The 26453-nt window shown below is 42.3% G+C and overlaps 1 protein-coding gene across 4 annotated transcripts in view; it reads right to left on the reverse strand.

The window, feature by feature from the left end:
* Window positions 1–26453, reverse strand: part of Znf568 (zinc finger protein 568) — a 61163-nt gene that overhangs the window by 12883 nt on the left and 21827 nt on the right. For 2 of the 4 annotated variants that reach the window (XM_028855335.2, XM_028855334.2), the window contains exons 6-7: window positions 2882–2931; window positions 329–452 (exon numbers count right to left, since the gene is read on the reverse strand). In XM_028855335.2, coding sequence (XP_028711168.1) covers window positions 329–452; window positions 2882–2931 — 174 coding nt within the window. Of the gene's footprint in view, window positions 1–328; window positions 453–2881; window positions 2932–23011; window positions 24906–26453 lie in introns of those variants that run through there. The other 2 variants (XM_037202111.1, XM_037202114.1) reach the window with 2 other exon arrangements.

A 26453-nucleotide genomic window follows, 5' to 3' on the forward strand; every position in this document is an offset into this window, starting at 1 on the left:
GCTACGTAGCAGACTTTGTCTGAAACAAAACAGATCAACGGGCTGGAGAGGTGGCTCAGCAGTTAAGAGCACTGGCTGTTCTTACAGAGGACTGGACTTCAATTCCCAACAACCACATGGTGGCTCACAACCATTTATAACTCAAACTCTAGGGGATCTGATGCCTCTTCTGGCTTCCATGGGTACCAGGCATGCACATGGTGCGCAGGTATACCTGCAGGTAAACCACCCACCCACATAGAAAACTAAAGACAAAACAGCACTCATCACAAAGAACATGGACGTTCTGAAAGGGCAGTTCTGAACTTCGGTGGGTAGATGAACTCACCTAGTGAAATGAGGTTGCTGTAATTCTCCAACATTACATCCCGGTACAGATTCCTGTGGGACGGGTACAAGCATGCCCACTCATCTCGAGAGAAGTAAATGACCACATCTTTGAACTTCAAGCTCTGAAATCACACACGAACATGTTGTTTGTGAAGTTAAGACAAAAATCTTAAGCTAATCGAAAGGACAGTGGAGAAGACACTTCCCTGGAAAGCCTGGCTGGGCCCTTCCACGTGAACAGGCCACAGCGGGGACAAAGGTGCCCACGGTGGCCCTGAGCACGCCTGCTCCTTGGACTTCAAAGAAAGTCCGTGTAGTGGTGTTTCTCAACTCCATGGGACTGCCCATGCCAGCACACAGCCCTCTCCTCACCGGCTCCATTCTCCTCCCAGCTGTAACTCCGAGCTTTAACTGCCGACCGACTCACTGTGCTCCACACCTGTCTCTTCTCTGCACCTACACAGATCTTATGTCTGTCTCTGTACATCTAAACTAGTCTCACCGTGAACCTCCTACCTCTGACCTAACTGGACAGTCCCATCTCATGCTGTGTTCCCTCTCTCCTCCTTTCCTTCCAAAGAACTAGGCCATGCACGCCCTCCATCCAGTGCCCCTAGGGCCAGTCTCTGCGCCGTGGAAACTCAAGTGTGATGCCAAAGGGTTTTCTACAGGGGGGCAAACTAAAACTGTGACAAACTACTGGAGGGGCTGCACGCCAACCTGCCCCAACAGCTGCAGGAAATGTACTTCGGAATGAGGGCATCCTTTTTGGAAGGCCTCGCACAAACACAGCCCAAGAAAGAGTTAAAAAAGGAAAGGACACATCCAGTGCCATAGATATGCAAATACAACAAAGGAACACCAAAGACTAGGAGACAACAAGCTACCACAACAGAGGCCCAACCAACTCCTGGGTAACAGAAGCTAAAAGAGCGAGACAGCTGAAATGTCTGAGAAAAACCTCAGGGTCCTCCTTTTACAAACAATGACAGGGAAAGGGGAACCACTGTTGTCAGCTGTGTACCCACTGGTGACCCAGCCGGTGCCAATGGAAAGTTCGAAGACTCACAGCTGGGTGTGGTGATGCACACTTTTAGTCCCAGCATTGGGGAAACAGAGCCAGGAGGAGGAGCTCTCTGAGTTTGGGCCATCCTGGTCTACAAAGTAAGTTCCAGGCCAGTCAAGGCTACACAGTAAAACCCTGTTTCACAACAAACCAATACACGAGTCACACAGAGAGCCGTGGGTAAACTATATGGACCACACAATAAAACCAAGGGTTGTGAGTCTGGGGAAGGGACAGATAAAGAGAAGGGGTGTTGTCTGGCATGGGAGGAAGATACGAGAGGGTCAGGAGAGAGTTATCAGAATGCATTCTATACCAGCATGAAATTGTCAAAGGAACAACGTCAACAAAGAAACAAGAGGGGCTGGAGAGAGGGCTCAGCAGTTGAGATCACTGACTCTCTTCCAGAGGATGCCGGTTCAATTCCCAGCACCCACACGGCAGTCCATAATCGCCTGTAACTCCAGTCTCTGGGGACTCCACCATCCTCTTCTAGCTTCCATGGGTATCAGGCACACATGTAGTGCAAGGACATACACAGAGACAAAATAACCACACATGAAATAAAAATGAATAAAAAATGTAATTCACCACACAAATATGATCTTAAGGATGGGGAGGGTGTTGAGACATGGAGACCGTTCTCATGGACTCCCTGTGGCTAACTACCGGCCCAAGGCCAGGCCAGCAAGACCAGTCAACATTGCAACAGGCGGAGGGGGAGGAGGAAGAGGAGGAGCGAGGAGGAGGAGGAAGGTGACATGAAGGCATGAACCCGGAAGGGGACATAGGGCTACCTGGCAGAAGGGGGAAGTGGAGGATGCGTATGACTAATGTACTTTCTATGTGTGAAACCGTCAAAGAAGAAACAGACACCCTATTTAAGAAAAGAATATGTAACAGAATTAACGACACAGTCACAGATGTCTCACAGGGTTGTGACGAGAATTCAGTAAGATCACTTTGGGGAAGAACCTCAAACTATCATGACCCAAAGCAAGTCCCGAAGTCAGTTGTTTCTGTCAGCGCCACCTGCACTGAAAACACGAACACAGGGCCAGCCGCACACACACACAGAACAGTGTGAACACATGAACAGCTGAGTGTCTTCTGCACAAACAGTGCAGGGAGGGGCCGGGCAGACACCACAGGCTGTTACCATTTTAAGCGAGAAGGTCACTACCGCGACTCTAGAAGGGACAACAAGGAGATGAGACCGAGATAACCTCGGATTCTCTCTTTGCTCAATGACCAGGTTCACCAGCACGATTCTGTTCCACACGAATAAAAGCCTGGGACACGGAGATTCTGGCACACGGATGGTCTGTACAGAGCGGATGCCTAGGATGGTTTGAGAAAACTGCCCCCTCCACAAACATGGCTTCCTCCTCTCCAAATCACTGAGGGCTCTAGAGGAGACGCCTGGATCACAGCAGCATTTACACCAAGAAGCTTCTCATGACTAAAGTGGCATTTGTGGCTTACCTTGGCCATGTCTGTAGACGCAAAGTTCTTCTTTCCTCCTCTTCTGGCTTCTTAGAGAAAGAAAAGGGTGGGAAATGGTTAAGAAACTATGTGCTGCGTACACTCCTGCACCGTCTCCCATCCCCACCATCTTCTCTAATCCTTACTCAGTAAAAAGGTGACCCCAGGACCCAGATTAGAGTGCTGAGGCAGAGTCTCAAAGGTAAGTTTGTTCTTCCTTAAGAAAAAGCACTGGGCTGCGGTGGCGCACGCCTTTAGTCTCAGCACTTGGGAGGCAGAGGCAGGCGGATCTGTGAGTTTGAGGCCAGCCTGGTCTACAGAGTGAGTTCCAGGACAGCCAGGACTACACAAGAGAAACTGCCTAGAAAAACAAAAAGTTAGTACTCTGATGAGAGCAAACCTTATTCCACTTCTTCAGCCCAAGACTGTCTCTAAGACACTGCCTAAACATGGGTGCACTGCTGGCCTTCGTCCTGTGGCATCTACACAATAGAGAAGTGGGGATCCCAGGGGGTCTAGAGCTCCCACCACCCTCAAACTTAGAGCTAGCCCAAGGGGAACAGCAGTCACAACACTGGAGAACTGAGTGGGGTTAGCTCAAGGAGTGAGTAACGGCAGCTCTGGTCCTTGCTGCTGGGACTCAAAAATATACCAGGAACTACACCGGCTTTCTACACAGTTGGGAATGAAGTAGAGATGACTCAGACTCCATCCAGTGTAGACCAAGTCTGTAGAGAGTCTATGCCCTGGGGCACTGCTGGTGCTGGGCATCACGGAGTGTCCCACATACACATCTACTAATGACTGTAAGAGCAAGAGAAAGCAAATGCAGCAACCAGTCCCAAGAAGAGAGGCTCTTGCCCACCAGTGTTCCTCTTGCCCCCTCTACTGACTAGGCTTCACATCACACTCGCCCTTAAGAGGCCAATCACATTTCATACCAAGGATTAATGGCTCAATTTTCAATCCACAGGCAGTAAGTTGTAATTGGCAGCCTATCCCTCTGGCTACTCAGTTCCTATAGGCTGTCTGTCATAACCAACAAGAGGATAAGGGTATATTAAACCATATTAACCAGGCCTCAGAACAGCCATGTCTGATAAAAGCATTCCATCTGACACATATGTACACTCCTTATGACAACACTACTCGAGCTACCTAGCAATTTGCAGATGCAAATGAGAAGATGCACAATCCTAACAGTTGGCTATATTAATTACTTTTCAATTTAGTTACACAACACTGAACATTCTTTTACCTAAACAGTAAATAAATTATAGCCGGGTGTGCGGCATATACCTTTAACCAGAACTCGAGAGGCAGAGGCAAGAGGATCTCTGTGATTTAAAGGCCAGCCTGGTCTACAGAGTGAGATCCAGGACAGCACAGAGAAACTCTGTCTCAAAAAACCACCCACCCAAAAAGTTATAAAGCTAGCTTCTAAACATTTGTATATCTACAAACCACGGGTAATATATAAACACGTGTAACAAAACAAACGCGCAGAGTTACCAGCAGCCTTTATGTTTGTAACCGAACATGAGTTATACTTGATGCCTGCAGCTCCCTCATTCAACATGAATCTGTACCACTTTATGAATCATCTTGAGCACTCTGGGGTACTCAGGACATTAAAGGGCTATGCACGTCCTTAATCTTTACAAGCAGGGTGATCTAAACCGTCATTTCAAATCTGACTTTCACCGCTCTCATTCCCCCCACTAAGGAGCACACACAGACAAGCCAGAGAGCCTCCGGGCTCTACAGCCCCTACTGCCCCATGCAACAGCAATCCAGTTTTCCACGGGAATCAGACTTAGTCATTTCAACTACTAAGTTCATCTGTGTTTTTGCTAATTCTCTTTCTTTTTAATCCCACCCCCAACCTGAGTTCTGTGAGCCACCTGAGCAAAGTAATTGAATCCAAGGAGAGGTTATGTGAATCAAGTTATAGCCAGTTGATCAAAAATTAAAAGCCACTGGGTCTTGCAAAAAGGCTTCTGAAGTGGAGAAAGTGTCAGAATTGACTTTCATTAGAGAACACCCAAGTTATGTTTGATACAACAAATTGTATGAACATAGACAATCCTCTTTCACGTCTATTAGTGACATCAGTTATCTCATGGGACATGCTTTATCGTCTACTGCATTATCTAATGTCAATCATTTCTTGGGTAAACCTTAATGTAATATATTTGGATATAAAAACCAGACAAGCTCAGATTCTTCATATTATAGTTAACACTAATGGTTCATTCTTCATCTTCAATATTGGTTTCTTTAAGGAACTTCCACACCTTGTAGAACACCAGGAAACCTTAGCAAGTTACTATATATTTAGCATGTCTTAAGAAAGTACCATTTTGGGGACTGGAGATATGGCGTAGCTGTTAAGAGCACTGACTGCTCTTCCAGAGGACCTGGGTTCAAATCCCAGCACCCACATGTCAGCTCACCACTGTTTCTAACTCCAAGATCTGACACCCTCACACAGACATACATGCAGACAAGACACCGATCGATGTACATAAAACTAACAACAACAACAAAAGGAGAGTTCCATTTTGGGAGGCTGGAGGGACGGCTCAGTGTTAAGAGCATTGGCTGCTCTTCCACAGGATGCAAGTTTGGTTCCCAGCCTCCACTTGCCTATAACTCCAGTTTCAAGGGATCTGAGACCCTCTTCTGATCTCTGTGGTGTCTCCCGAACACATGTGGTACACATACAATAAAAAGTAACACTCCAAAGCTGGGTGTAACCCCAGTACACGGGAGGCTGAGACACAAGTTCAAGGCCAGCTTAGCTTATACAATAGTGTGACCCCGTCCCCTCAAATCAGAACAAAACAAATGAAAAGTTGACATGTTGCAAACGTTCAGAAGCGAAGATGTCTGTGTGTGACCAGGGCTTCGCCAGGGTAAATGCATCAGCAGCCTGAGCTCTCCTCAGAACCCTCGCCATGCTGCTGTCTGTCCTCTCCGAGCCTTACTGACCTTTTATTGTTTGTTTTCTATAAAGACAGGGTTTCTCTGTGTAGTTCTGGCTGTCCTGGAACTCACTTGGTAGCCCAGGCTGGCCTCGAACTCAGAGATCTGCCTGGCTCTGCCTCCCGAGTGCTGGGATTAAAGGCGTGTGCCACCACTGCCAGACCTTCTGGAAACTAGGTTGAGAGGGGACTTTTCTGAAAATCCCAGTACTGGGTCAGAATGTCCCCGGGGCTTAGATCAGAATCTACTGCCTTTAATCTGAGGTACTAAGCCCGCAGGAATATATCATAAGAACTCAGCTGGTCATGGCAAAGCCACTACCTGAAGGGATCAAGGAATTCCTTCAGAGGAAGCCAAATGCCAAGGAGCTTTTGGTGTTATTTGGCTTGTTATATATCAGCTGTATTCTGTATGAAAATCATGTGTGCCGTCACAGTTTTCCCAATTGATTTTTTCCTAAGAACTGCTAACAGTGTGGACTGATCACTATTTGGACATACACATTTGAGGTATTTGGAGAACAACCCCAGGAAAGACTTCCTTCCCTCAGGCACATCTGTTTTTTTCTCCTTTCAGCACTGGAATCAGATATGTCCCTTAGCCACTTTCAAGGACTATCAGAAATAACAGCCCAGACCACCACATGCTAGTCTCCTGATTTAAGGTAAATTCCACAAGGAGACACCGCCTAGGTCAGGTGGACCTTAAGTAATAGCTTCGCACAATTTAGCTTGGACCCTCCTTTCTTACAGGATTACTAACTTTATAGACTTCTAACTCCTTACCTAACCACTCCTAAGAATGTAGACTGAGCACAAAAATTCCCTTTTTGATATACTAACTGATATTAGCTGTCAGCTGACCTCCTCCCTTAACCACGCCACTTTCAGGTCGTTAAAGAAAGCCTGACACTCAGTGCCTGAGGAAACTCTTACCTGCCTTTATGACCTTGCAGGAATTCAGGCCTGGTGACTGGCTGGAGGGGAGCATTGTGATTGGGTTTATAACTGTAAAGCTAGAGAATGAGGAGGGAATTAAAGCAAGTGGATGGACTAAAGAGCTTGCTGTACTTAGATTCTTTTCCTGAAATAGTTCTCGCCGTTCATAGTTTCTTTTCTGAGCCCCTGGGAAGTAAATTATTAAGGCTGGTCCTTTTTTTTTTTTTTTTTTTGGTTTTTCGAGACAGGGTTTCTCTGTGTATCTTTGAGCCTTTTCCTGGAACTCACTTGGTAGCCCAGGCTGGCCTCGAACTCACAGAGATCCGCCTGGCTCTGCTTCCCGAGTGCTGGGATTAAAGGCGTGTGCCACCACCGCCCGGCTAAGGCTGGTCCTTTTAATAATATACAAGACTGAGGTCACTTATTGACCCTTGGTTTACCATCTGTGACATTTATCACACATCAGGAAGGGAATTAAATAATTATGAAGATGATTATTTTTTACCCCTATCTGATTAATTCGCCAAAAGCTCGTAATGGGTCTCAAACTCTTTACATATTTGGGTAACTCCATACAGTAGCAAATGGACACCGTTCTTACATTACAGCTTTTTCTGCCTTGAAAAATGGCTTCCCCTCTGCTGATCATTATAAACAAACAAAAACAAACCAATACCCCCACCCAGACAGACAACAGCCCTCTACTCCAGCGGGCCAGCGGCTGCGGCTCTTCCTGGTGAAAGGCGCTGTCTCTGTTGGCTGCGGCTCTTCCTGGTGAAAGGCGCTGTCTCTGTTGGCTGCGGCTCTTCCTGGTGAAAGGCGCTGTCTCTGTTGGCTGCGGCTCTTCCTGGTGAAAGGCGCTGTCTTGGGCAGCTTTCCTTCCCAGCTCTCTCCTTGCTGTGAGATGTCCCACCTGCTCGGTAACAGCAGGTTTTCTCTCTTTGGAGACCTTCTCAGTTTCCCTGTCCTTGCCCACCTGAGTGGGAGTGAACACTAGCTGCCCAGTCAGTACCCACCTCCTGAAACGCAAGCTTAGGAACCAGCCCTGGCTTCTCTCAGCAAGAAACCCACCGCACCTCTACCTGCAGGTCCTCCTGGCCAGACTGAGAGATTACACAAGTACCACGTTCTCGCCCATCCAAACTGCCCACCCATGCGCATATGGTCCTGTGACAACATACTCCATCTGTCCGCATCTCCTTGGTTGTCCTGCAATGCCTGACAGTTAGCGAGAATGGAAGTTCAACACAGCTACGTCCCGTTTTTAGCTGGAAGTAGGCAGGGTGACTCCCTGTCCATTACAATAATTTAAATGATCTGATGGTCTGGACTCTTGAGGGGAAAATGGTAGGTAGCTAGATATTAGCAGGCTTGGAGGCCATCGAGGAAGGACCCTTTCCTAAAAGCACCCTTCTCCTCCAGGATTTCCCACACTATAACTGTCCCAAGACTCCCCTGATGAGGATGTCACTCCAGGAGAGAACTACTAAAATCCTAAGTAAGCTCCCCTTTCACCTGGCTAATTAAACAAACAAACAATCAAACAAACAAACAAACAAAACCCTCACAAATGTTACCTATGTGCACACCAGTGTCTAAAGGTCCTGTATTAACTTGTTTTTCTAGATTCTTGCTCTCCCGCACCTCCAGGAATGGCCTGCCTGAAAGCATTTACCATGGACTACCCCTCAAACATGTGGCAGAGAACCTTCCCCCTTCCTCTGAGACCGTTAAGGAGGGTCAGTCACTCTGCCCCATGGGGCTGAACTCCCCTCAAAGCCCACACCATGTCGCTGTTTGTCTGTTCCGCTATAACGTTAGTAACTTCTAATAAATCTCATACCTAAAAAGAAAAGAACAGTGCGTTGTGAACCACGAGGGACACTTCTAAAACGGGGAACCAATCACTGCACAGCTCTTGCCAAGCTCTGTAACAGAGACTATATTGGGAATACTTCACTAACTGGCTTCCTGCTGCTCGAAGTTGTTATATTTAGTTGGAGCAGCAGCAGCAGCTGCATAGTTACATGGGACCAGGCATCAGCTACGCTCCAGAAGCAGCTGCTGAGCTCACTGTGGGTTTGGCACAGACACTCTGCCCGAAGCCTAGGGCAGCTGGCACCATCTGTTCTTTACTGATGGAGTCATCAGTCAAAATTACACTGTGACTTGAATTTCCATAGCTTGCCAAGCTAAGAAAGAAAGAAAAAAAGAAAGAGAGAAAGAAAGAAAGAAAGAAAGAAAGAACTAAGATGGAATTAATAGCACTGGAAATTTAGACTTTTCATAAATACGTGTCTCACATTACCCAGCCAATTTTACCTCAGTATCCATCTACCCAAGAGAAATGAAGATCCTTACTTATCTTCATGAGGTCTTGTGCACGCATCAATGTATGCTTGCTTGCTTTCTGCTAGCCCCCAGACTGGAAGCTGCTCAAGTCTTCATGGACAACTGATGGGATAAGCTGGCTGTGGGAACATTGCTAATAAAAAGACGCTACAGAGACGGCAATGTGGCCAAAGCTCATGGTGTCTGAGCCAGTGAAGCCAGGCCACCGACAGGGTAGAGCTCCACCGATGTGACGCTCTCGAATATGAACATTAATCCAGGAGGATGGAAGTGGGAACTGGTGATTCTGGATGGGGAAAGGAGACTTTTGAGAGGAGGAGGAGAGGACACTGTGGGAACTGGATTAAATACTCCACTTTCTCTTCTACATGGGCCTCTGTACAAATAAATGTTCAAGATACAGACTTAAGACTTAATACTTTATGTAAAAAATGTTTCCATTTTTTAAAAAGAAAACTTTCAGTTTGAAAAGAAATAAAGACTTTCAGAGACCAGGGTTGGTAAAGAACAGAGGGAAGGAAGGAATGCCGGGCAATCAGCCTGACATGCAGACTATTTCAGACCAAAAGTACAGAGGAGCTAATACTGTCTTCTAGTCGGTGTCTACAAAGCGTGCAAGTTGTCATTCCTAACAAGTAAAACCCCATTTAAGCCGGGAGGTGGTGGTGCATGCCTTTAATTCCAGCACTAAGGAGGAGGAGGAGGAGGAGGAAGAGGAGGAGGCGGCGGCGGCAGAATCTCTGTGAGTTTGAGGCTAGCCTGGTTTACAGAGTGAGTTTCAGGACAGCCAGGATGACACGGAGAAACCCTGTCTCAAAAAACCAAATCCAAACCAAACATAAACAAAAACCTATTTAAAAAACTGACATTCTCTCAGATCCATGAGAACAGTGAGGCTAAACTATCCTCCCAATCCAGAGACACAGGCAGATAGGAGAGTCACAACTGACTGGAGCAGAAACCACACAAGACAAGGGATGGGGTAGAAAAACCCCAAACTAGAGCTGATGAGTTCCCCAGCAGAGTCACTGTGCAACTCTGAGAGTTAGTCCTGGTCTCTGGGGAATGCTCCCCGCCCCCCGCCCCACCATGAGCTCCTTCTTTTTTGATAAAAAATAAAGTGGGTTTTACTTATAATATAAAGAGGGGGTTGTATCCATTCTGGTTAATAAAGTTGGCCTCGAGAGTTTTAACAGGACTTTAATCCATCACACAGCTTGGCACGCCAATGGCACTTTGAATGCTAACTCCAAGAGTGAACAGACTGCTCAGTTTGGGAAGCTGAACCCTGCACTGAGCAATTCCCCCCTTTCTCTACAAATCCCTGGGTACTACAGCTGCCCTCGGCAGCTAAGTTTCAGCCTCTCAGAAGAGGGGTTGGGGGACTGACAAAGGGAAGAGCAAGCCGACAGACGTAAGTGACAGAGGCAGCTGCCACTGTGGCAGAGCAGAGACTAGCCCGAGGTCGCTCTTCTTCACACCTGCCCTGACATCTTCCACAGACTGTGCTCATTACATTCTTGAGCAGATGTGCCCGAGACTCAGGATGGAGACGCCTGGACAGCGACAGACAGGAGGTGCTTGGCGTCAGCTCCTAAGGGGTGGGTACAAACGACTGAGGCCAAACATGGAGATGATGGAAAGCCCATGCATGACCTGGGGCCGGTAGAGGAGAGGAGGACTGAGCTCATGACCAGTCCAGGCATTTCCTCCTCGGCAGCAGCACTTGTCAGCGTCCCTGTGACAGACACACGCAGTCTCACTTGCCTGCTGTCTAGCTCAGCAGCACACACAGAACAGAAATGGGTAGCACTGAGGAATAATAAATTACATTTGTTACAGATGTGTTCTCTCTTTCCAAAAGTTCTGCCCCACCCCGAGCCTCAACCCAAGCCTGTCTAACATTAGGAGTGACCGGTGCACGGAAAGAAACAACGGAAGTGGGGACAAGGCACGTGGGGACAGGCCTTTTCCAGGCTGTGGGCTCAGGAGCTCGTTTGCTCTCTAGATGCCTCACCTGGTTCTTAGTAGAGATCAGAGAAATTCTCCACTGCGCATCTCACAGGAGGCGGGGAAAGCCACCCTCTGAAAGACACCCAGAGCGCTCGGTTCTTCACAAAACCAGCCCCAGAAGCCTTAAGCAAGAGCTTAACCTAGTGGGGTTTCATTATCACTAACTAGCCTGGGGATGGGGGTTCACTGTAGTCACCCCATTCCACCTACCAGGTAGAAACTACATGGGAAGTAGTTCACAGTCCAGAGCACCAGTTCACTGGATGACTGAGATCAGACCCACGATTCCCTCCCCATCAAGTTCTAGAACAGGGGACACTCACTGTAAAGAGGGAAAGTAACTTCAGAATGGAGATTCGAGGACAAGATTCCCAGAGTCCCCCAGGACTCAGGCTGCTTCCCTCCACCTCCACCTATCCTATCACATCACTATACGTCTGTTTGAGTTACTTTTGCCAAGAAATGTCCAGTTTTCAACAACAACAACAAAAACAAAAACAAACTCCAAGGTACAGTAAAAACAAAACACCAGAGTTTGAAGTAACAGAGCAAGGACAAAAACCTGAATCAGGTACAAGAACACTGTAGTTAAAACAGACAGGATTTAAAACAGAGTAGCATGCTAAAGGCTTAATGGGGGGAAAAAGCAAGACAAAGATGGGCAATGTCATCAGAAAGATGAAAACTCTAAACAAAAGTAAAGCAGAAATGCCACAGGTCAGAAACACTGCAAAAGAAACAATGTATGTTTCAATACAAACTTCTAAAATAAATAAAAAAGGACTGGAAAACAACGAAGAGAAAACCTAACTACAGAAAAAAGTATAGAAGGCTTAAAATAGGAGGAGATACAGAATCAATGATTATTAACTTTGAAAACAGCACAAGGCCCAGAAACATTCACTAATAAATTCTACCAAACAAGGAAGAAACTAGTTTCTTAACTCATTCTGGAAGGCCATTTCTAGAACAGAAGGATAATTACCACAAGAAAATAACCAACCACAGACTAACATCTCTCTGAACACAAGTGCAAAAATCCTGAACAAAATATTAGCAAATCAAAGTCCAACAGGACAGAAGAATTATATCAAGATCTGCAACTGTTCAGCACTGGAAGTCCATTCATGTAACCCATCATATCAACAGGCTAAAGTAGCACATCACATGATCATATCAAGAGATAGCCAAAGACTCACGGTGAAATTCTGTACATGAACACCATTTGTGTGTGTAAGGCATGTGTGTGTACAGACACACACACCCTGTGTGCACATGTAGAGGTCAGACATTGATTCTGAGTGTCTTAGACTGCTCTCCACCTGATTTGAATGAGTCTGTCTTCCTGAACATGGGGCTCACTTCAGCTACACTGGAAGACTGGTGAGATTCAGGAACCTTCCTGACTTTGCTCCCCAACAAAGACTGGGGCTACAGGCATGTGCCACCTTACACTGGCTTTTGATGTTGGAGGTTGGAGCTGGGAATCTGAATTCAGGCCTTCAGGTTTCCTCATCCAATATGTTACCCACTGAGCCATTTCTCTCTCTCTCTCTCTCTCTCTCTCTCTCTCTCTCTCTCTCTCTCTCTCTCTCTCTCTCTCTCTCTCTCACACACACACACACACACACACACACACACACACACACACACCCTTTCAAGAGAACAGCAAGATGGTTTAGGTGGGTAAAGATACTTGCCACAAAGCCTGAGAACCTGAGTTCAATACTGGGACCCACATAATAAAAGGAGAGACCCAACTCCACAAGCCATCTTTGGATCTGCACTCATACACAGTTCAATAAAAAAGGGCACTAAAAGTGCCAGAGATATGACTCAGTGGGTAAAGGTGCTTGCCTCAGAGTCTGACAAGCTGAGTTCAGGGACCCAAGTGATAGAAAGACTTCCACAAACTGTCTGCTGACCACATGTACGTACACATGATAGATGGATAGACAGACAGATAAATAGATGCAAATGGCAATAGACTACAACAAGCATTTCATACATGAAGCTGCATAGGTAACCAGTAATATATGGAAAAGGTACTCTGGGGGTTGGAACGATGGCCGAGCAGTTCAGAGTACTTCCTGTTCTTCCAGAGGACCAGAGTTCTGCTCTTAGCACAGGTCAGCCAACTCACAACTGCCTGTAACTCCAGCTCCAGGGGATCCAATGACCTCTTCTGGCCTCTACAGGCACTGCACACACATAGCACACATTCCCAGATACATATACATACACATAAATAAAAAATAAAAATTAAAAAAAAGGGATGGTGCATTTTTAATTATTTTCTTCTAATCGCCTTATTTTCAGAGTTTGGAGCTGGTACACTAGCCAGCAGCAAAAGATGAATATTGATTTTTTGTCTTGTGTTTTTCTAAGATCACTTGATTTGTACAGATTTTCATATTTTATACATCTAGATACTTTAAGCTGACATCAATTTGCAGCCATTAATATTACTATTGTCAAAGGCATCTTATTTTGGGCCACTAAGAGTGCCTTTAAGGGCTCTTTTGGTCTTTTGAATGATCTCAGAAGTCTTTGGTAATTTTCTTGCTTCTTGACACTCAGTAGCCTCAGGCTTTCATGATGGCTGCCTGGCTTAAGCTCACATGTAGAGCACAGTTCAAGATCACAATCTACTACTATTTGGCTGATTTTTCAAATGATCAATTTCTACCTCCTCTTCCTTTTGTATTAGGAATGTAGTGTCTTGAATTTTCAGGTGCACATCTTAGATATTATGCTCAATTGCTCAGTTTATTAGCCATGTGTTCAAGTTATTTTATGTGGATCCCAGGGACAAAACTCATGTTGTCCTGTTGGGCACACGTACCTTTCCTGGCTGAGCATCTCAAGTCTTTGAGAGATGCCTGAGCCTTGCGTATCTAGGGGAACTCCAGAGAGCCCAGGGAAATGAAGAGCTAGATGACTAAAGAAGGGGAAAAATCATTTCTGCTACTGCCTCCTTCAGGAAAGACAGACTAGGTTTTAAGTTTAGCCAAGTTCTGCTTTTGAGGATAGAAACCAACACTCTTCTAAGAAGTGTAACAAATTCTGGCATCTTTCTGTATCCCACTGCATGCCACCTGTGTCCTGCTATTCCCTCTCAACCTCCCTCTACTTGTGGTCCCTTTGTACTTTCCTGGTGTCTGTGCTTACTCCAGGGCATATATCACATCTGAGGATCTGGGGCTAGGAATCGCAAATGAGAGATAAAATATGGCATTTGTCTTTTTGGGTCTGGGTTACCTTACTCAATATACAGCCACTTACCTGCCAAGTCCATGATTTAATTATACTTTAGAGCTGAACAGTATTCAACTGTGTATATGGACCACATGTTCATTATTCATTCACCTGATGAAGGACATTTAGACTGTAGCCTATCGATGTAGTCTGTGTTGCCTCTTGGGGGTTGGGGGTTCGTCCCCAGTACTAAAGACACTGCACACTTAAGATGCAGGTTTTGGATAATTCAAGCTGGATCTGGCCCGAAAGCCTTCTTCGTTTGGATCTAATTTTTATAGTTCTAGAAAATACTTTGCAAGCTACCAAGGGAAGGAAGCAATTATACAGTCTCACCCAGCTGCAACAGCTCAGAAGCACGACAATGACCAATGTGGCGAGATTTCTATAAAGATGCAGCAAGTGGTTCTCACATGGTGGTGGTAACCAACAGCCATCTGACTGGACTTCAGGCCAACTCAACAAGAGTGCAATCAAGACTGCTCCTGGAAACCTAGCCAACTTTTCAGGGTTAGTGAGGTCATGGACCTTAGAAAAGAATCTATTACCACCACTTTGCTACATCAACATAATTCCTTACTACAGTCTACATCTTAACCTTAGACCCATGGATAATTGTAGTTACCACCCCTCATTAAAGCTTTTCTCTGCAGCAAATGGAGACCATCACAAAAACCACAACTAGACACAGTGCAGAGATCAACCGACTGCAGGGAGCCAAGCTCCAGAGGATACATCTGTGCCAGACATCACAGTTCCTGCAGCTACGGCTCAGGGAATGCCAGGGAAGAAGGGACAAGGATACTCTAGGAGTTAGACTATCAGGAAGTCTGCTGTGAAATGGTCTCTCCTAGAAACGGATACATAAACAAGACTTGAACAATGGCAGTACCAATGAACATGACTAACACGGAAGAGGAAGATTTTGAAGGGTCCCACCCCTAGATGAAGAACTCCAGGCAATTACCAACTTCTGGGAGAAGAACAGCCTCTCTAGGGAAGACCCCCTTATTGGTTGTCCAAGGCAGAGTGGTCAGCCCTGAAACCAATCACACCCAAACAACAAAAACAGACTCAACAGGCTGTATTTAAATATTTGTGCATTTATGTGTATGTATTTATGTTGTGTATGTATATAACAGTAACAATCAAAGAAAAGGGGGCTATCAGCTTGAGAGTGGGGGCTTGGGAGGGATCGGAGGGAGGGAAGGGAAGGCAGAAAATGATGTAATTCTATTTTAATTAAAATATTTTAAAAAATATGAAAAAGTCTAGCATCTTGACAATGTAGTCATCATGTCCACTACACAATCAAAGTGTATACACACACACACACACACACACACACACACACACAAAGGATATAGGAAAAGTAAACCCACTGAAGAAAATAACTTTTTTAAAAATAGGGTTTATCTGTGTAGTCCTGGCTATCCTGGAACTCCCTCTGTAAACTAGGCTGGCCTCGAACTCAGAGATCTGCCTACCTCTGCCTCCTGAGTGCTGGGATTAAAGGCATGTGCCAAAACCATTCGGCAAGAAAATAACTCTTAAGACAATATAGATACTGGAATTATGAGAGGAATTTTTAACTTGAGTGTGAAGATTTATCACTTTATTCATTTTTCATGTATTGCTATTCAGAAGCATCCAGTATATTTTCAATATTATACAGCGATGACCACTATATCCAGACAATTTTCATCATTTGTTTTACCCATTAAACATCACCCCATTTCTCCCCATCCCAGTCCCTGGTCACCTCTATGCTAACTTCTAAATTCTCATAGTCTAGGTACTTCAATAAGTGAAAGTTATATAAACTTAGCTTTTTGTGTTTGGCTCACTTCACTCAGTATGTTTTCAGAGACCCTCCACGTTATAGCACGTTCCAGGATTGCACTTACTGTTAAACAATATCCCATTGTTAAGCACAGACTGAACTTTCTTCACCTGCTGATGGGCTGTGTCAAGAGGATCTCGTCTTTCACCCCTAAGATTTTTAATGACGCTTCTGTATGTTGTTGTTAAATCTTTCTTCAGTGAGATAAGTCAGCTAGAGGGAGATTGGCTAAGTGTCCTTTCCTTCAGTAGAGAAGAGCTGCTGATTACTTCCTTGATTACTTTATTCCGAGGGTGCTTTGGTTTCTGGGACTCGATCTCATGCAGCAGACTAGCCTTGCACTCCTGATTCTCCTACCTCCTCTCCCCAAGTTCTAGGACTGTGAATATGCACAACACCCAGATATTCAATATTAATAAGAAATGGGCTTGAATTCTGTCACGTGCCTTGTTAAATCAACTGAAATGATTGTGTCTTTAGTATATTAATGTGGCGTGGCTTCATTTATTAGTCTTTATATGTAAAGGCATCCTTACATTCCAGAAATATCATTTTATTATGGTATGTAATTCTTTTAAACATATATTTAAATTGTTTTCTAGTGTTTTACCAAGGTTTTTTTCATGAGTATTTTAAGTTAAAAAAAAAATTGATTTATCATGTTTGGGTGTTTTGCCTGAATGTGTATCTGTTCACACATGTGTACAGTGTCCACAGGGGCCAGAAGAGGATGTTAGATCCTCTGGGACTGAAGTTATAGACAGTTGTGAGCTGCCATGGGGAAGCTAGGAACTTAACCCAGTTCCTCTCAAGAACAGATAGTGCTCTTAACCACGGAGCCACCTCCCCAGCCCTCATGAGTATTTATAAGGGATGTATTAGTCTATATTTTCTTAAGTGTTTGTCTGGTTTTTCTATCAGGGTAATGCTGATTTCACAAGAGTTAGAAAGTGTTTCTTCCCCTTTAAGTTTTTGGGAAAGGCTTGAGAAGGTGGTGTTCCTGTTCCTTGTATGTTTTTCCAATTCAGGGAAATACACATTTTGAGTACCAAGTGTGCTGACTCTTCCCTCACTTCCCAAAGACTGATGCATTTCAAACTTCAGTTACTTCTGTAAGGTGGGGGTTCCTTGGGCACAGCCTCAGAAGCCTCTTCCACAGGAAACCAGGACAGAGGTCTCCTTCTGTGTCTAGCTCTGAGAAAGTTAAAATTTCTTCTCATCTTAATCACTTCACTATAGAATTCAAACGTTAAAAACACATTAAATACTTCACATGATTTCTGAAAAGAAATTCAACATGATTCTTAACCCTTCTTCTATGGAATATTAACAACAGCAAATGAAACCATGACAAATGTTACAATAGGAAGGTCTTTGAAAAGCCCTCCTCACTGGCTTCTTTCAAGGTTTGCTTTGTCTTTTTCTTTCTTTTTTACAGTTTTAGAATGATATACACAGATACAGTTTTAATGTATTTAATGTATTTAATGTGCTCTTCTGCACCTACTGCATCTGTGATTTGCCACCATCAATTTTGAAGTCTCAGCCATCAGCCCTCAACATACTTGTTTCTTTTTCTTCTCCTTCTTCGGACATTCCAGTGGCAATTATGTTACATCCTTTTAATTGATCCTCAGTTCACAGCCATTCTGAGTTGGCATTTCAGTCTGAGAAATTTCAGCTGACATATTTTCAGCTTACCACATCTTTCCTTGGCTCAGTACTGTGCAGTACACTGATGAGCCCATCAAAGTTGTCTTCCCTAGCACTTCCTTTTGAGCCTCTGGGAAATGTTTCCATTTCTTTGCTTATATTACTTATCTGTTTGCATATTTGACTACACTTTCCACAACACACTTTAACATTTCAATCATACTTATCTTAAACTTATTACTTATGAATCTGCATCAAATTTGAGCCTGGTTTTATGCCTGTCTTCGTGTATTCAGGCTATTTTTTTCCTTGCCTTTTTAACATGTCCTCCAATGTTTAACTGAAAGGATGTAATGTAAACTAAGGTAAATATGCTAGACTGTTTGAACTTTTTTGTGTGGTTGGTTTGAATTTCTTCTAGTTCTTGTGGGTCCTCTCATCCACTAAGATGTCTATTTTAGTTTATCTCATAATTTTTTTTCCACCCCCAGACAGGGTTTCTGTGTGTAGCTCTGGCTGTCTTGGAACTCTGTAGACCAGGCTGGCCTCAAACTCAGAGATCTACTTGCCTTTGCCTCTCAAGGCTGGGATTAAAGGCGTGCACCACCACTGCCCGGCTTCATAATTCTGTTTTATATAGCAGCTCTACTGCTATGGTGCTCCAGTGTTCAGGAGAGGAAGAACTCTACAATTCTATTCAATCTCACATCGCACTGTCCTGAGTCCTAGCATGTGGCCTTGAGAAGCACATTTATCTCTGTTACTGGCTTTGGCAAGACATAGGGTGTTTAGTGGCCACACGCCCTTCCCTCCAGTAGATAAGGTCTGTAACAGCGTCTGCCTAGTAGAGCTTTGTTTTAGACAACACTCCCCACTGTATTTCAAAAGAGCTGACATGTATGCACACCTACACATGCTCACCATGAAAGCAAACTTAATGTTTGTTTTTCTCATCTTTCACGTGAGCAAATCCTATTGAATTCCCTTCTACTGGTGTATCTCTGGTCCTAACACAAAAGACAGAAGAAGGGGGTGTAAATTTAGAGGACAGATCATTTGCTCCCTGGTAAACAATCACAATCAGTGAAACTCTTAGACTCCAGGTTCAGTTTATAACCAGGCACTTTACCTCATCCAGAGAGTTTAGCTAGTCTTATTGGGGGGGGGAGGTGAGGCCCAAAGAGGACCCTAAGGAGGCCTTCCAATCTGCAGTGAAAAGTTAATTCTCTGTTTTCTTCAAATCCATGTTTCAGAAGAGGCAGCAGAGGCTTGTATTCCATACACCTTACCTAACTGTATATGGCATATGAAACACAGGCCCAAAGTAAAAAAGAAAAACACAAGGAAAAAAACGGAGAAAAAAGATAGTCTAGCCAAAAACACCCCCCCCAAAAAAAAAAACCAATGCACTACAACTGAGAATATTTACATGGGGTTCTTATGTGGACAATGTATGTATGAATTTGAAAAATGTTTTTACACCTATAAATATTAAGTATGTTTATGAAACTACACTTAGCATGAAGCCTACCAAAGGAAAAAATACATAAAATGACAATGATTCTTTATTAATACTTCAGTAAAACACTGTTTCTATTATAATTAATTCCTGTTATTTATGACAAGCTACTTACTGTCCATCATCTAAAATATCATATAAAAGTCCAAACTGAAACGGTCATGGTTGTATTTAATAATTTTTAACTGAAAGGGATTTTTTACTTATGTGAAGTCAACTACAAACAAATTAATGTTCAAATATAAAATCTAAAGACCCCTTTGACCAATACCCTTAATTCTTATTTTTAAAAAATGTATTAGTAGCCTTTTGCTCATCAAATACTGTAAAGATGATAAAAATTTTTTAAAATTATCTTAAAGATTGTCTCATGTATTAAGAGAATAAGGACCTTTTAGAGGATATTGCTCAGAATTTGGGATCCTCACTGCTTCCAACCAAAACTAGATAAGCCACGAAGTCAACGGTTTTGAAAGGATTAAGAATGGGCTGAAAGTTAAGACTGAACAATAAAATTGTGCATAGCCACCTAAGAGAAAAAAGGCTTCTCATTTCAAAATGCATTCATTAACAATAAGATTAATGCCTATGTTAACCACATGCAAAACCACAGGGTAATAATATCACAATGCAAATTCCCTAAAACATCTTATTAATTCTGCATGATGCTAAACGTATTAATTAGTTAGTTAAGAGCCTAACAAATCTTTTGCGGAACAATGGTAGACACAAGAGTAGGGGAAATATGTAGTAGATGATACCCTAAAATAGTAAATAAAACCTATTTTCAGCTGGGCACAGCAGCAGTGCCTCTGAACTCACTTCTTCTGGAAGCTGAGGAAGAAGGATCATGAGTTCAATGCCAGTCTGAGCTACATATGGAAACCTGTCTCAGAAAACCAAAGGTGAGGACATAGTGAAAAGTAGTAGAGTGCCTGCCAAACATGCGCAGAGCCCTGGGTTCGCATCCTAGCACTATACACATACATACATACATACATACATACACACACACACACACATACACACATACAAAAAAATCACAAAGAAACAAAAAGCACATTTTATATTACACCAACTTCAGATTTTCAAACTTAGGATAATTTGGGCTGAGAATATGGCTCAGTTAAAGCCCTGGCTTTAAGAATTAGCAATTCATAAGCTAGGCAGGGTGGCACATATTCTCAGGTTTTGGGAGGTAGAGAGGAAGGAGGATCAGAAGTTCAAACTGATCCTCAGCTACATAGCAAGTTGAAGACAGACCAGGATACATGAGGCTTGGCCTCAAATGAATAAGTAAATAATAGTTTATGACAAAGATTTACTTGAACCTAAGACATTATTGTTTCAATGATGAATTTAAATAAGAGGATTGGCTATATATTGCTCAGTTGTAGAGTAGCTGTCTAAATAAGAAATCAATTTATAACATCAATCCTCAGCACTTTATCCAAGAAAATAACCACAGTACATCTTCTATTAATGTTGAGTTCATATTTTCAATTTTACAATAAAAATTTACTTGAATTTAATAAATCATTGGTTGAAAGATGAATCCAAATATCAAAAATGCTAAATGTGAAACAAAATATCACAGAATAAAACACACTAACTTCAAATTTTTAGTACCTAGTACCATTCTAAGTACTGTGTGGATATGTATATATGTATGTATTCAGTGTGTGCATGTGTGTATAGAGGTCAGAGGACACCTTGGGTATTGTTCCTCAGGAGCCATTCACTTGGGGATGCGGGGGGGGGGGGGATTTCTAACTGGCCTAGAACTTACCAAATAGGCTAGGCTAGTTGAGTAGCCTAGCCTATTTGGTAAGTAACCTGTCTCTCCCCCATACTGGGATTACAAGTGTGAACCACTAAGCCTTACTTATTATTTTTTTAAGCACAGGTTTTGGGGATCAAACTCAGGTCTTCCTGTTTGCAAGAGATGGGCTTTAGCAACTGATCTGTTCCCTCAGACAAAGTTTGTTTTACTATGGAGGCAGAGTTGATTTCAAAATCTTAATCCTTTTGCATCAGCTCCTGGGATGCTGGGAGGCATATGGAAATATTTCTGATAAAATGGTTCAGCATCTGAAAGGGCACATGAATCCTTTATAACTTTTTTTTTTTTTTAATGGACACAGGTTTCCCTTAGCCAGTTAGTGGTGAGAAATAACTAAGAAAACACACCATCATCTTGAAGAAAAAAGGAATCACCTTGTGTGTCATAGCTTATTTGTTTAAAAAGGATCTACTCAGGTGTCTTGCATGAATTATTCTATTTCGATATTAGAAAAAAGACAAGTCATATTACTCCCATGTATCACTAACTTTAAGATTTATTTTATATTCTATTAGTCTTTTAAAGACAAAAAAGGCCTTCCCATCAACATCCTCTCACCCTCAGTCCCAACGTCTTCTGATAGACAAAACTACAAAGAATTTAGCATGTATCTTTCTAATCAACTTTAAATAACTTTACATACATACATACATACACAAGTTTTTCAATAAAACCAGTTTCTATTCAATAGCAGTTTCAATAAAACCAGTTCTATTCTTTGTACAGGATTTCATTGCAACTTATATGGATAATAAACAGTATGTCTCATTGCATCTTATTTTCCACTCTACACTGTTCTAGGTAACTATCTCTGTTACACAATATGGAGCTGCTTGTTTTTAAGTGCTACACACTATTCCATCCTTGGGGTAGGTTGTATTTTATTCATCCATTAGCCCACTGCTGGGCATCCAGGTTTTCAATTTATATGCATATGTTTCCTCTTCTTTATTTACAAATTTCTAGAGCCTCTAATAGAAATGAAGCTAATCTGAACTAGAACTGTATGATCACTTTACATTTTCAAAATTGATTCTTTGACTTCAAGTTATAGATAAAGAGTCTGTATTTTTTTTAAAGACAGTCTTACGTAGTCCAGGCTTACTTTAGCTTGCTATATAGTCAAAGCTGACCTTGAACTCCTTATCCTCCTGCCTCGACCTCCCAAGCACTACGATTGTATGCATGCACCATCATATTCATCAACATCCAATGGTTTCAAGGTCTGAGTTTTTTCAACAATTCAGTATTCAAATCCTTTGGAATAGTGTTTATTATGTTGTAGTACTGTTTACACTTGAACTTTCTCCAATAGCCAAATACTCCAGAAACAAATGACTAGATTGTTCTTTCTCTACCAACTTATGATTTCATGTCTGACAAGCACCAAGTTCACATATTTCCCCAGCTCTGTATCTGGGCACTCTATAACCTGTTTACCCACCTAATTATGCTCCTATGCTATACACTTTAAGTGGCTATAAGTTTACCACACATTATGAACAGTGCTAATCTAAGTACTAATTGGGTTATACTTTTTGTTTTGTTTTGAGTTAGGGTCTCACTACACAGCCCAAGCTGTCTCAAACTCTAGATTCTTCTGCCTCGATCTCCAGAGTGCAGGGATTACAGTAAGTATGTTCAGACTATTCTTTTTCTAAAATCATCTCTTCAATCCATGGACTTTTATTTATTGAGACAGTCTTACTATGTAGAACAGGCTGGCTTTAATCTTGTGGCAATCTTCCTGTCATCCAAATGCTGGGATTATAGACAAGCATCACCATGCCTGATTTTCACTTCTATTTTATATGAATTATAGAATTACTTTATATTATAGAAAAATGTTATGAGATTATTTGGAACTGTATTATCTACAGATTTTCAGAACTGAAAATTTCACGATGCTGTATTTACCTATATACACATTTCTCTGCATTTGCTCATAAGCTCCAACAAAGTTCTATTATTTTTCCAAAAAGACTTTGTTATTGCACTTACATCAGATATTTCAAATATATAAGAGGCATTACCTCAGTACACTGGGTGTTTCTAGCCTGTATGACCTCTTTTATGTATAGAAAGGGATGCTCTCTGAGAAAATGCCTTCCCACATTCATTACATTCAAAGGGTTTCTCACCAGTATGACTTCTCATATGTATAATAAGTAATGAGCACTGAGAGAAGGCTTTTCCACATTTATTACATTCATAAGGTTTCTCCCCTGTGTGACTTCTCACATGAAGAGTAAGGGATGAGATTCGAGAAAAGGCTTTACTGCACTCATTACATTTAAATGGTTTCTCTCCAGTATGGATTTTTTCATGTTCAAGGAGATTTTGCCTCTGACTAAAGGCTTTTCCACACTGATTACAATGATAAGGTTTCTCTCCAGTATGAATTTTCTCATGCTCAGTAAGATTTGATTTCTGGCTAAAGGCTTTCCCACATACGGTACATGCATAGGGTTTTTCACCGGTATGAATTCGCTGATGTCTAATGAGGTTTGACATCTGAATAAAAGCTTTTCCACACTCATTACATTTATAAGGTTTCTCTCCGGTATGAATTTTCTGATGTGTAACAAGATTTTCTTTCCGGCTGAAGGCTTTCCCACACTCATTACACTCATAGGGTTTCTCAGCAGTATGATTTCGCATATGTACAGTAAGGGAAGAACTTTGTGAGAAGGCTTTTCCACATTCGCTACATACATAAGGCTTCTCACCTGTATGGCTTCTCATATGTATAATAAATACTGAGCACTGAGAGAAGGCTTTTCCACATTTATTACATTTATAGGGCTTTTCTCCTGTGTGACTTCTCATATGCAGAGTAACAGATGACATTCGAGAGAAAGTTCTACCACATTCACTACATGCATAAGGTTTCTCCCCGGTGTGAATTTTCTCATGCTCAATAAGATTTTGCTTCTGGCTGAAGGATTTCCCACATTCCTTACATTCATAGGGTTTTTCTCCAGTGTGGATCCTCTCATGTTCAATGAGATTTGATTTCTGACTGAAAGCTTTCCAACAATTCTTACAAGCATAAGGTTTCTCCCCAGTATGAATTCTTTGGTGTCTAATGAGATTAGACATTTGAATGAAAGCTTTTCCACATTCATTACACATATATGGTTTTTCCCCGGTATGGATTTTCTGATGTGTGATGAGATTTTCCTTCCTGCTAAAAGATTTTCCACACTCTTTACATCCATAAGGTTTTTCTCCAGCATGATTTCTCTCATGTCTGAGGAGGTCAAATTTATGAATGAAGTCTTGTCCACACTGATTACATTTAAAGGGGGCTATGGCATAGGGTGAGCAATGGTAAAATGGCGTCTCGTACTCATTACATTCAAAGTTTTTGTCTCTTACACAGCCTTTCTTATAACTAAGTCTATCTAAATTTTGTTCCAAACACTTATTAAGTGAGTCACAATCATAGAGGCTTTGTCTTGAAGTAACAACATCTGAGCTCAGAGGAAAGATTTTTGCAACCTTTTTACAGTCAATGACATTTTCCTTAATCAGAGCTTTCTTGGAGATGGATGTGACTTTCCTCACAAGTGTTTCCTGTTGTTTCTCCATCTGTTCATCAACTTCCCAAACTTCTAAAATGGAGGATCAAAAATCATTACTTGTGAAATTTTCTATCACTAAACTATTCATAATAATTTAGAAATTTACTAATGTGGTGTTGAATCTTTATGGTTGGCCTTAGTCCATAAGAAAGAAACTAAAATGCAAATGCCCCCCAGTCCTTAAAGGTTAGAAGTTAACTCCTCCAGACAACACTATGAGAAGAAAACAACAACAACAACAACCTGGCACTTGTAGATCTAAGCAGCACTGAAGGATTTTTTTAAAAAACAGTATCCTTGTATATAATGAGGAAATCAGCAAAATGAATGGAATGAAAACAAGAGGGTAAATACATAAAGGACTAGATAAGGGGTCAAGTAGCAACAAGATAAAATTAGTATTTGTGGTTAAACACGGCAGGCAGGACTAAATATATGTTTACTTCTTCTTTCCAAAAAGAATAAAGGGTCAAACCTTAAAGGCAAAAGAAATAGAAGAGATTGCAACAAGATCGTACAGGATGAATGGTATGCAGAGGACTGTTGGCTGGCGAGCACATGTAAGATGCTACAGCGAAAGTATCATGAAGATAAAATGACAAGCCACAGGAAGAACCAGAAGATCCAAGAACTCAAAGGGAATAAGATCGGGGTGCTCCTTTTACCACTTTTTCTATATCACCAAATGTTTGGCCTATGCAGTAAGAGAGAAAAGGAAATAAAAGATGCATAGACTGGAGTGATGGAAAAAGCAGTATTAACACTGTTCACGGACAATGTGGTCATCTGTGCAGAAAATCTAAGAGAATCAACAACTAAAATCTGCTGGAACCAATCATTATTAACAAGGTGGACACATACAAGGTTAACATGCAAAACTCAATTGCTTATCAGGAATGAACTAGCAGAATTTGGAATTAAGCATGCATCACTATTTATATTATTATTCCTCAAAACAAAACAAATACAAATCTAATAACATATGACAAGATCTGTAATGGGAAAACCACAAAACTCTGACTACAACAATCAAAGAATAAATGGATATTGTACGCTGATGGGAAAAGCCTCAACATTCAGCATGTTAGTTCTTAATTTGATTCATAGGTTCAAAGCAATCTCATTTTTCACTTTACTCTGTGTACAGAGACCAATCGATTCTAAAGTTCACATGGAGGTAAGATATCAGAATAGAGAACACAGTCCTAAAGGAGAAAAGTGGTGGGGATGGATACCACCTGACTTCAGGACTTCTGATTAAGCTCTAGCAATCACGTGGTCTGGTAGGCAGTAGAAGAGACAAACAGCACAATGGGACAGAATATAGAACACAGAAAACAGGCTCAAAGAAATATAGTCAATCTTTGACAAAGGAGCAAAAGAAATAGGGCAAAACCAGCCTTTTTAACAGACAGAGCTGCTTCAACTGGACATCTGCATCAACCCTATCAGTCTAGACACCAACTTACATTCTTCACAGAAAGTAACTCAAACCATAGAGCTAAGTGTAAAGCACAAAACAGTAAAACTAGTAGAAGGTAACATAGGACCAAGTCTGGGTTATGACAGTGGGCAGGA

Source organism: Peromyscus leucopus, chromosome 1, assembly GCF_004664715.2.
Source record: "Peromyscus leucopus breed LL Stock chromosome 1, UCI_PerLeu_2.1, whole genome shotgun sequence".
NCBI lineage: Eukaryota > Metazoa > Chordata > Mammalia > Rodentia > Cricetidae > Peromyscus > Peromyscus leucopus.